Raw genomic sequence first — 12,884 nt, forward strand, 5'->3', positions numbered from 1 at the left:
ATTACTAGTATGTGATCGACCCCATGGACTGCAGCACACCAGGCTCCTCCGTCCATGGGATTCTCCAGGCAAGAGTACTGGAGTGGGGTGCCATTGCCTTCTCTGAGTGTGTGATCAGGTCTCCCTAACTGACAGCCTAGGTTACAGGAGGTCTGGAGGCAAATTTGCAAAAACAAGGGGGAAGAGTTGGATAAATTTAGTCCTGTAAGGAATTATAGTGAAAGTCGTTCAGTCGTATTCAACTCTTTGGGACCCTATACACTATACAGTCCATGGAATTCTCCAGGCCAGAATACTGGAGTGGGTAGCCTTTCCCTTCTCTAGGGGATCTTCCCAACCCAAGGATTGAACCCAGTTCTCCCCCATTGCAGGTGGATTCTTTACCCAGCTGAGCCACCAGGGAAACCCAAGGAATTGTAGGATTTAGGCAACTGATATCAGCGGAGGATTGGAGAAATCATGGGACAGAAGAGGTGAGAGGGAGGCAGTTTCATGAACAGTCTGCATTCCAAATTCCCCTTAACAGCTTGGACTGACTGGATGGTAGGGGGTGGGGAAGTGAAGGAAGAGAATGATACTGACCAAGAACAGAAAGTGGGAGTGGGGCATGTGAGGGAGGGATAGAGAAGGACAGAGAGAGACAAAGGGGTGGGGGAGGTGTATGATGCCTGTGCATTAAAAATGATTAGAAGCAAGTCAGTTTTAGCTTCAAGACAGGAGAGCACAGTCATTCATGCTTATTGTGTGAATGATCAAGGCTTTCTGAATATCTGAGCACCAGCAGTGAGCTCATCTGAAGAATCTCTGCCTAGTTTTACCAAAGACGAAGCTGAAAGCAGTTATTAGAGGTAAGAGACTATTATAAGCTATAAAAAGTGATAGGCACATTGCTGCAGCAATCAAGGAATAGATATAGCCAAATTTGAGCATTCAAAAAAGCAATTATCCTTCAATAAAAAAATAAATTAGAAAAGTAAACTGATATAATACCTTTATAAAAAAGCATAACTGATTTAAAAATGGATTAATTGATAAAATTGAGCAACTGGTAGGTTGATAATCTTTTCAATAAAACTGAAAACTTCTGCTCTTTGAAAGATACAATTAAAAGGGCAAGCCACAGACTAAAAAGTATTATTTGTAAGAACACATATCTGATAACATGTACCTATAACCAGAACACATAATGAACTCTTAAAAATAAAATAAAAAATAACCCAATTTAAAAAACACTAGAAAATAGAATACATATGATCCAGCAAACCTACTTATGTGAAATAAACCAGTTACAAAAAGAGAAATACTATGATTTCACTTATAATGAAGTATCTAAAATAGTCAAACTCTTAGAAAGTAGAATGGCAGTTGCCAGAGATGCTGGGGGAGGGAGAAATGGGGAGTTGTTCAGTGGATATAGAGTTTCAGCTTTGCAAGTTCTAGAAATCAGTTGCATAGCACTGTGCACACTGTACAATACACTTAAAATGGTTAAGATGGTCAACTTTATGTTTTTTATCATAATAAAAAAAGAATAACTGTGGAAACATTGATACTACTGATCCTCTGAAATGCATTATGCTATGTGAAGGAGACAGACTCAAGGGCTATCTACTGTATGATTCCATTTATAGAACATTCTAGAAAAGGTAAAACTACAGAGAGAAAATGAACCCGTGGTTTCCAGGTTTTAAGGTTAGGGTATGTTACACCATCAAGAGGTGTAAGGAAATTTTCTGGGATGATGGAACTGTTTCACATCCTGGTTGTGGTGATTTGGGTCATACAACTGATGCAATCTTTAAAACCTACGGAACTGCACAATAGAAAGGGTGAAGAGTTGGTATATTGCACAATGGTGATACCATTAATAGAAATAAAGAAGTGAGGCATCAACAGTTGGCAGAAAAGAACTTGACTTTGAACACAGTAAATTTGTGTTGCTGATGAAAACATCTCGTAAGAGAGATGCAAAGGTGACTGTTGATGGAAATGGTTGAAACTGTTGAGAGAGACTGACACCTTAAGACCAAAATCCTGGGGGACAGTTGTATGTAGGCTGTGAGAGAAGAAAGAGAAGCTGTCAAGGTAAAGAAAACACAGTCTAAAAGCAGGAGGAAAACAGGATGGTACAGTGGCCCTGAAAACAAAGGAGAAGGAAATTTCAAGAGCAGGACAGCTGATGATATTAAATGCAGCAGAATGATGAAGCAGGATGAGAAAGCCAGTTGGTTGAACAAAGAAGTCAGTACTGACTTCAGTGAAAGCACTTGTACTAAGCACAAACACTATGCAACACTGGATATGAGTAATTACATGTATAGAAGATACTTCAGTTGTTGGAAAGGCTTTCAAGAGTATTTAGATTTTAGCTGAACTGCATCTGGGCATTTGTGAGAAAGTACACCTTCCTACAAACAGGCAAGTTTTTGTCTGTAGGTCTCAACATAATACAGGTTATTACAGGTGCTTGGATATGTTCCATGTCAACATTCAAAAGATTGTGCTGTCCTAGAAATGAAAACTTTATGCAAATTTATAAATCCATCAATAACCATCAATAACCATCCAATCAATAACAATTTGTCAAAGCAGCATGGTATGGACTACTCAGGTTCACCCTTTATATAGTACAGTATAGAGTCTTTCAATGAGAGGGAGAAAGACATAGCACTTTGAATCTATAGAAGCCTGTGTAAATTTCCTAAGTATCTGAGTGACAGTTGCTTTACAAGAAGTGCTAAACTCTTGCTGTGCATGTGTATTTTTGTGGAGACAGTGGTGAGTGGTACAGGACTATCAAAAAGCTCAGAATCCCAACTCTTGCCTTGAGCATCCAAAATTTCATCACACTTGTATTAATAACTTTGCTGAGATATGATTTATATGTCAAAAAATTTGCCAACTGTACGTGTATAGTCAATGATGTTTAGTAAATTTATATAGTAGTGCAGCTATCATCACTATTCAGTTTTAGATCAATTCTAACATCCTAGAAACTTCCCTCATGCCTGTTGGTAGTCAATCTTTGCTCCCACTCTCAGCCCCAGGCAACCACTGATCTGTTTTCTGTCTCAGCTTTTTGCCCTTTTCTAGAAATTTCACATAAATGGAATTACTCAATGTGTAATAATTTTGAGTCTGCCTTCTTTCACCTGACATAATGTTTTTGAGGTTTATCCACATTGCAGCATGCATCAGTGGTTCTTTCTCATTACTGAATACCATTATTCTGTTGTATAGATATACCACACTTTATATACCCATTTCCCAGTTGATGGACATCAAAATTGCTCCTGGTTTTGACTATTCATAATTGACTATTATGAATAACACTGCTGTGAGCATTCATGAGCAAGTCTCTGTGTGGGCATATGTTTTCATGTGCTTATTAGCTAGGTATTCATACATCTCCTTGGTAAAATGTTCATTCAAATCTTCTGCCTATTTTAAAAAAATGGGTTATTTTGCCTTCTTATTGAGTTCTAAGAGTTGGTTCTCCTTCCTCCTCCTCCTCCTACTACTAAGTCGCTTCAGTCGTGTCCGACTTTGTGCGACCCCATGGACTGCAGCCTACCAGGCTTCTCCGTCCATGGGACTCTCCAGGCAAGAACACTGGGGTAGGTTGCCATTTCCTTCTCCAATGCATGAAAGTGGAAAGTGAAAGTTAAGTCGCTCAGTCATGTCTGACTCTTAGCGACCCCATGGACTGCAGCCTACCAGGCTCCTCCATCCATGGGATTTTCCGGGCAACAGTACTGGAGTGGGGTGCCATTGCCTTCTCCGTCTCCTTCCTAGCGGTAGTCAAGTCTAGATGAAATGTGTATGCTTTCAGGATGGGTTAAGTCTCCTTACCTGATGCCTTTACCTGTCACCATCACTAATGTTTTCTCAGCCTACCTCTCTAGCACCTTTTTATTTCCTCTTTTTCACAATCTTTCAGGATCAAAATCCAGGCAATAAGCTCTAGCATGGACTATCACATCCATTTACCAATCTTAACCACCCTGAAGTCCCATTCCTCCACTATGTCCTGTGATACATGTGTTCACTGAAAACAGGCTCTCAGTCACCCTCAGCTTATTCTCTAATGACTCTTCCACTTCCTCAGGAACCGAAACTCTACTTTCACTTAAAGACCACAATGTCTTCAAAACTCTTACCAATAGAGGCCACACCTCTCTCTCTTGCTGACTCTCAGGGAGGAGGGTAGACAACTTCTCACCTCCCAAAGCCACACACAGATCCCCATCCCATGTTACATCTTAATAGCTGCCAATCCTTTCTCTTTTGCAATCTATGTCCTCCATTAATGCTATTTCCTTCCCACCTTGTTTGCTGATGTCACCAGTTAATGCTTTTCTTGTTATCGTCAAGGACTGAGGCATTGCTGTTTTCCTACCTCCACATATCATAGTCCTCTTGATTTATGAAAGGCAAATAGAACATTCCATTCAACACCCAGGCTCCTCCACACACTCGCTCCTCCACACACTCTAGACCAAATCATTCAGGTTCCAAGACCCTTCTTGTGCTCTGAGTAGCAGGAGCCTCTGCTGACCATACCCCATTTCTTCTTGACACTTTCTCTTCCTCTGGGTCTCCCATCTCTCTGCTTTTCTCCTTCATGGCATGTATGTAGGTTCCTTTGAATAACTGTATTGGAGTCTCAAAAGCCTATTTCCAGCCATGACCTCTGCTATGGACTGAATTGTGCACCATCCTTTTCAAAATTCGTATGTTGAAACTCTAACTCCCAGTGTGATGGCATTTAGATGGGGAGGCTTTGGGAGAAAATTAGGTTTATATGAGGTCATGAGGATGGGATTAGTGCCCTTACAAGAAGAGACCCACAGAGCTTACTCTTGCTCTCTGCCCAGCATAAGGCATAGTGAGAAGGTGACCATGTGCTTGCCTCGCCAGAATTTGACCACACTGGAATCCCCATTTCCCACTTCCAGCCACCAGAACTGTGAAAAGTAAACATCTGCTGTGTAAGCCACCCAGTGTATGGTGTTGATTAAGACAACCAAAGTGTTTGTACAAGCTGCAGATCCACACTTCCAGTTGCATGAAAGACACCTCTGTCTGTATTTCCTACTCCCAGGTCAAACTCAGCATGTGCAAGGCACGATTGCTATTTTTCCTCTTAAACTGGCTTTTGTGCCTCTATCTCACATAATTGTAATTACACCAGTATATAACTTCGCTCAGCTATGCCTTTCATCAATTTCTTGCTAAATACTGATGTTTCCATCTCTGAGATGCCTTCTCTTCCATCTCTTCTGTTTTGACAGTACCTATGTTATTTCATACTCTACCTCTCACTTTGTCTTCCTGTGTCTACTCCTCTCAAAACATTTTGCAGAATGAAGAAAGGCTATAGTGTAATCTGATTACATTTTAATGTTTCCACATGGCCAGAGAATAAATTCCAGACTCCCTAGTTTGCTTTCCAAGGATCTCTATGATCTACTATGAAAATATTTTTCTCAATTTATTCTCATAACTTCCCTCTGTGCCTTCTATTTTTGCCAAATCACCAATGCTTATTGTTTGCTTAGAACTTTAAAGAAGTGTATACTTTCCTGCCCCTTTATCTCACCTGGACTGGCATTTTTTATTTTACCGTCCATTCCATCATCCTTACTTTAAAGCCCATTTCAAGACTCACCTTCTCCACCAGGTGAAAGGGCAGTACGGTAGATTCAGCTGCCCAGGTGAGTGTCTCCCCCACCCTCAGAGCTCTGCTGCACGCCCTCAGATGCTTGTTCTGTGAGAGGAGGATGACCTTTGCAGATAAAGGAGGGCTAGGCAAAGGAATAATGTCTTCACTGCTAGATGTGCCTCAGAGACAGCTTCCAGGTTTCTCTAGGTAGAATTTTTCTGCCCTTGAGCTACGAGTGACTAGATTAATCCCAGTCTACTTTGTGTGAGTTAGTGATGAAATGGCTTCCCTCTCCTGCTGAACAAAGCTCTTGGAGAGCAGGGCTTACACCTGGTTCCCAAGGACCTAACATGCTGTTCTGTTGGACATTTATTCAAACATTTTTTGAATAAATGAATGAATTTATGAGGCCATAGTATGGGTACCTGTTAGACAATCAAGCCCATTTTTACTTATTAAAAAAGCTGAAATTATGGTGTTGAAGATTTCTTTTTAAAAAAAATTAAGTTCCCATAAAATTAATATAAAAGTTGGCTATGAAAGTAAAGAGGAGGTTGAGGTGATGAATACATTACCACATCTGACTTGGTGGTAAATTTCTGAGTCTGCAGGCTTTCTAAAGCCATCCATTTCACTGGCAGTTTTGCACCTGTTTTGTTGTGTACGCTATAGTATTCCTTATCATACACGTCTCTGGCAAGACCAAAATCAGCAACCTTGACGGTGAATTTTTCATCCAGCCTACAGAAAAAACAAAAATTATTACCAGTGGCTAAAAGAGAATAATTTACAGTGATTCTGAATCTCTATTGATTAGAACAAGCAGCTTCAGTATTTGAAATCCATAATTTCTGCAGGAAGGGCTTCATCTGGCCTGTACTGACTAGCGCTAAATCACAATGGAATCCTTGAATAAAAATGCTTGACATTTACATTTCAAATTCAACAGGCCAAGGGAAGAGATTGTGAATGATGTGGCATAAGAAAATCTTTTTTGCTTTAATGTAGATCTGGAGAAGTAGTAAAATTGGCCACCCTCCCAGCTTTCTTTGGTTGCTAAATCGAGTATGCCAACTGACTATCCAAAGCAATCAGTAATTACCACTTGTCAACTTATTAGCAATACTTAGTTTTATGGGGGAGATATGACAGGGGACTGTTATTTCATTTTTTCCTTCTCAAAGGGCTAGGTAGTACCTACAACTCTTTTTACCAGTGAGGTAATAGAGAAAACGGATGCACAGTAAAGCATCTAGGAAAACAGCAGGGTTCCAGGAAAATCAATTCTTCTATCTGAGGCTATGTATCCTTTGTTTAAGATGGCTTTTATGTTGTCACACTGACCAAAACCAAGGTAGGAAATTAATAGCACAGTTCTTTCTTTCACACATACCATAAGTCATGAATCAGTGCTATGGAAGGGAAAGCACTGAATCAATTACCAACTGTTGACTGTTGTATTATACAGCCCAGGCAGCCAGACACAAATAAACCTCTTTGTATATTCATTCTCAAATACCATTTTTGGTAGGGTTTCTGCAGGCTGACTTCAAATCCACTCTTGGGAAGTTACAATATGTTGGTATTTGTGTTACCAGCCCCTCTCCGTTTCACTGTAAAATGCTGCAGATCGAATTGTCCCTTCCAAACACTAATGCAGTGTGAAACCACAACACTGGGGGCTATGGGCGGGAAGGAAAAAGAAAAGCTAGGGCCACAACAGCTGTTTAAGACCCCCCTCGGGAGAATTCCTTTTAAATTCTGTTTGATAAAGCCTGAAAGCTCCACCTACATACCCAGTGCTTACACATCGATTTAGAACTGTGATGAAAATAGAGGACTTTTACGTGAGAAGAGAAAACATCCTCACTAGCCTTGAAGAGTGGGAAACAGGTTCCACCCTGTCACTTATGGACTGCAGGCACAGAGATTCTTATACTTACATACAGTTTCTTGCAGCCAAGTCTCTGTGGACAAACTTTTTGCTTGCAAGATATTCCATGCCTTTGGCTACTTGAAGACCAAAGCCAATAAGATCTTTTACAGTTGGGTTCTGTAATCAAAGAGAATTGGAAACCCATAAACAATAAGCATTTACTGTTCTAGCTATGGTCTTAGAATTCTGAAATATTGATAAGAATTACCTTATCAATTTCTTATCAACAGCAAAGAATTACCTATTTCAAATAATAACTTGTTTCCTGTTGATAATCATCATTTACTTAGTATCTGTTATTTGTAATATACCATGTTAGAGGTTTTTTATAAATTTTGATTAATCCTTATACACTCACTTCTGTCCATTTTCCAGATGGGGAACTGGAGTTATTTTAAAATGTGGAGTTTATTATTATTCAGGTAGGGTACAGCCAACAGATGGGAACAAAGGCCATCAAAAAGACTGTTACTCACAATTCCCAAGAGGAGGCATGGCAGGTCATGCAAGGCCACACAGGGAAGCACCAGGGTTGGTTAGGAGGCAGAGGAAACAAGGGGAAAACATAAGCAAGAGCCTTTATGGTGATTTCTGTGGGAAGGAACAGGCGAGGCAGAGGAAGCAGCTTAGAATCAGCTGGTTTGAATAATTTCAATGGGTCTGGGGTGTAAGGACTGTCCCTAGAAGTCTAGTACCTGGTCTTGAAGTGATGAGGGCAGGTAGATGGTGGCCAGGGTGTTGGCACCCTTTAAAGGAGGTGGTTGGGGTATGGGCTCTGGAGTGGTTGGTTTAGTGATGAAAGGCATGGTCTCTGAAGGTGAGCTGTTTAATACCTCTGGGAATTTGCCAGTCCTGTGGGAACTGGGGAAAGCAGTCCTTCCAGGGTCGGCAGGTCTCCAGAAATACATGGTTAATACAAGAAGCTTTGAGAGAAATAAATCACTCTAAATCTCTCAGATGGTAAGTTGTGGAGTTAGGATTTTAGCTTATATCTGTTAAGACTCCAAAGCCTATATCTGTTAAGACTCCAAAGCTTAGTGAAATCAATCATATTAGAAGCCCTCCTACTGGTATTGAAGCAACAGTGGCCTGAACCCACACAGAAAACAGGAGATCTCATTCTCCATATGTTCAACCCACAAACTTGGATGGACAGCATAATGGCTTTAGTAACTATAAGAACTGTATCTGAAGTCACCCAGATGTCACTGCAGTGCCTGGTCATCAGGAACAGGATAACTCTTCTTCAGCAGCCACAGTGAAGTTTGTGAGGTAAAGAGGCAGCCAGTGGGGACCCTGTAAGGAGGGCTACAGCCCACCTTAATGCACCCAGCACGTAGAGAGGCCATTTCCTGTGTTTTTGGCCTCTCTTTAAGATATATCTGTTAGTGGTTGTAATAAGTACAGACTCCCTGGACTATAAAGGCAATGGTATTTTGTAAAGTAAATTCACCTTATTTGCAAAAATTCAGAGCTAGAGAGTATTCTCTTTTGACTGAATGCAAAATATTTCTTTACTATCCTAAAGCTCATTTCTCTAAGAATCTGATCCCATGTTTATGAAGTTTTTTTGATCCAGAGTAAAACTACTCCATAATGTCTAAAGAGGTCTGTTCACAGAAGCCAAAAAGCAGCCTGGGGCCATCTGTGACTTCAGTTCTGGAGACTTCTTCTTCCCTCCCTACTCCTGGTCTAGCCATTGTTTGCTCAGCCTTTTTGGAACTAGCATAAATGTCACTAACAAAACTGTCATTTGGAAACATCTAAGAATCTCTTTTGTAACCGTGAACTCATTCATTCAGCAGATATCTCCTGAGAGTTTATGTACTTAACTTTATTTTAGGTGTTGGAGCTATAGCAGTGAACAACATACAAACAAAATTACCTACCCTCATGTGCTTATACTCTAATAAGATACGTGTGTATGTGTGTGTATATACACACATATATACATATACACAGCTATCATTTATTTATTACCTAGTAGAGTACTGTTCAATAGAAATATGAGACAAGCCACATATGTAGTTAAAATTTTTCTAGTAGTCTCATTAAAGAATTAAAAAGAAACAAGCAAAAATTATTTTCAAAGTATGTTTTTCAACCCACATATCCAAAATAATATCATTTTAACATGTAATCAGTATAAATAATTACTGATATTTTACCTTCTTTTTTTATACTAAATATTGAAAACCTGGGATGTATTCTACACTTACAGCAAATCTCAATTTACACTAGTCACATTTCATGAGTGGCTTATGGCCACAGTTTTGGACAATTCAGGCCTCAGTATATGAGGGAGTGATGGATAGAAACAAAGCAGCGGAGACGAGAAAGAAAGAAGGCATGAGAGTGTAGTGGTCAGCTGCAATTTTAGACAAGTTGGGGAAGCTTTATTTTGAAGATGACATTAGGGCAGAAAGCTGAAATTAATAACCAAGTGAGATATGTGGATATTTTGGAGAAGAGTAGTCTAGGTGGAGAGACTAGGAAATGCAAAGGTCCTGAGGTGGAAGAGTGGGCAGCAACTTTGAAGAATAGTGAGATTCATTCATAATTAATTTTCAATATATTTCCTTCTAAGGTTAAAACTGCCTTTAGGCTGAGGCTCATTCTGGCTCTATGTCTCCTGTGCAGTGCTTTTTGTGGTGTATAGTAGGCATTGCAAGATGTGTACCTGTCTGGGGGATGGCAGAGCAAGGCTGCCTGCAGGGCAGATAAGAATCACCATCCCTGGAAACCCTTCTGTGTATCACTATCTTCCCACTAGGACACAGGATTTTGAGAAACCAGAGAACTGAATGGGCCTCTGTCCATTTGAACGGTGTCAACATTTCACATGGGTTTCTTTGGCTAAAAATTTTAAAAAGGTTCAAAATAGCACCTTTTGGAAGGCTGGCTGGCTTAAGGCTAGTTCATAAGTTAGTAAGCTTGGCAATATACTTACATGAGTCTCATTTCTAATGAAATTTCGAAGATCCCCGTGTTTCATGTATGGTAGGACCACCAGTGGAGACCCCTCACTTCGAAGGCAGATTCCCAAAAGTGAGAGAACATTGGGATGACTAAAATCTTTCATGATGATTCCCTCAGTCAGAAATTGGGAAACTTCTCCTATGTCAGTGATTCCTGAGAAAGCCAGCAGTGGAGACATTAACTTCATTACAGGGACAATGATTACTTCATCAGGTTCAGGGAGAGACAGCACAGAATATAAAGCCATTGGACTACATCTTGCCCTGATGCCTCATCCTCAGAGTGTTATTTTACAATACAATTGAGTGAATGATGTCACCTGTGCTGCACTTTTGAGTCACCACCTGCCCTTGTTTTTGAAAGAGTCTAGCAAGGCATGGGTTGGCAAACTTTTCTGTAAAGGACAAGACAGTAAATATTTTTGGCTTTCTAAGCCACATGGTCTCTGTTGCAAATACACAACTCTTGCCATTGCAGTGCAAAAGCAGCCACTAATGGCTGATAACAGTGGCTGAGTCTTGATAAACTGTTTACAAAAACAGGCAGCAGGCCATAGTTTTCCAGTCCCTGGACTAGGAGGATTTGAAGACCAAATGTCGCCTATGCTATCTAAGTAGACTCTTTTGTTATAATAGTTTCCAAATAGAGATCCCAAGGGCCTGATATTAGTCAGCACTAATGAAGAGTTAACATCCTTTAATTTATTAATCTGATTAGTATCAGTGTCAGTGATGATACTCTTTTACAAATGCAGTGCATCCAAGGCCTGGACATCCATCTGGACCAAATAGAGATCAACATACACCAGGGACAGAGAAAGATTTCTTGGCAATAGGACTTCTTACTACAACTGGCAGTAGTGCTCTTTATTGAGGCAAATTTATTGACAATTATACTTAATCCATCACAGTTTGTAGTTAGATTTCATATAAATTGTTGCTTTAATTATCTTGTGGTTAGACTTCCAACAAAATGAACCATACAGAACACTGTTCAGCATGCAGATTTATGTTCAAAAAGGCTGAAATATTTCTGTTGATAACATATCTTGTAGGAAAACCTTTCACACATGCATTGAAAACATTAATTCCAATATAAATTTGTAATGTATCTTGTTAACATTTTTTTAGGCTGCCTCAAACTATGAGCAGAAACTTAGAAATGAGGGTAGAAAAGGCAAGCACATTGACTTGACATGTGAGGCCTGTCAGCAAAGGTGAAGCCAGGCAAACTCGACTATAAGGAGTACGGTGGGTTGTACAAGATAGTAATTCATGCCATAATTATGGCTCTGGGTCAGTAATAAAGTCTTAGTTTATGTTTGGAAGCATTCCATATTTCTTCTCTCTTTTTTTAAACAGGAAAAAATTTCAAACTAAGTTTAATAACACATATACATGGGAAAGACCCAGGAAAACTGAGTAACTCTAGCATTCCCTGCTTCTTAAAAGGAGTATGCATTCCATTTTAAGCAGATTTTTCTCAATAGTAAATAATACTAAAAATATACATATTCTAGCTTTAAAAGGGGGTAAGTATCACTTGCTAAGGAAGTTCATTTAATTAATGGATTATCTCATTCATCAAAAATGTGGATAAATGAGGTATTACCACATTTATAATTTTTCAATTTTCTGCTGTTTTCTCTTGTTTGACTTATTTCATTTTTTATCTTTTTGATGGAAGTTGTGGTTAAAGAAATAATTATAGTAATGCCTCTGGGTACAATGAGTCATTACTACTGTATGCGCCAAAATGCTTCCAATAGTTTCCATAAATGTCACTTGCAAAACAAATATTATAAGCCAAACATATTTAAATGATACTTAGGCTCATCCAAGAATCTCTTTCATTCTTACTTATGAGAGCTCTGAGGGATAATTTCTGGGGAAATATTTCAATAAGAATTTCGATCACACATTTTAGGATTAGATCCATCGTTCCAGCTAGTCACTGATTTTTCCACAAGGGAGAGTGTAAATCAACATTTTATTATGAACTGTTTATTAGTCTGCAGCCACAGAAGTGTACTCCACTGTTAAATAAAATACAACTTACTATTCAAGGATTTCACAGCACAGTGAATTTTCTTATCATCGTTGTCCAACAAAGTTCCATGATATACACACCCAAAATGTCCTACGTGATAGAGGGAACTTGGTTAGTGCTGCATTAGTTTTATTTGTTTAGTATTATTTATTAAGCTCTTCATGATCTTCATTTCTTGTTTGTTTCCTACGTGGCAAAAAAGTACATTGTTTCTTATGCTTTTGATTAACAGTACCACTACTTGTGTTTGTAAAA

General features: G+C 39.3%; 1 protein-coding gene across 3 annotated transcripts in view; it reads right to left on the reverse strand.

Moving 5' to 3' along the window:
• Nucleotides 1–12,884, reverse strand: part of MET (MET proto-oncogene, receptor tyrosine kinase) — a 114,774-nt gene that overhangs the window by 5,315 nt on the left and 96,575 nt on the right. For all 3 annotated transcript variants that reach the window (XM_024990408.2, XM_024990407.2, NM_001012999.2), the window contains 4 exon segments: nt 12,639–12,719; nt 10,552–10,733; nt 7,609–7,718; nt 6,241–6,406 (listed from right to left, as the gene is read on the reverse strand). In XM_024990408.2, the coding sequence (XP_024846176.1) occupies nt 6,241–6,406; nt 7,609–7,718; nt 10,552–10,733; nt 12,639–12,719 (539 nt within the window).

This window comes from Bos taurus, chromosome 4, assembly GCF_002263795.3.
Source record: "Bos taurus isolate L1 Dominette 01449 registration number 42190680 breed Hereford chromosome 4, ARS-UCD2.0, whole genome shotgun sequence".
NCBI classification, from domain to species: domain Eukaryota; kingdom Metazoa; phylum Chordata; class Mammalia; order Artiodactyla; family Bovidae; genus Bos; species Bos taurus.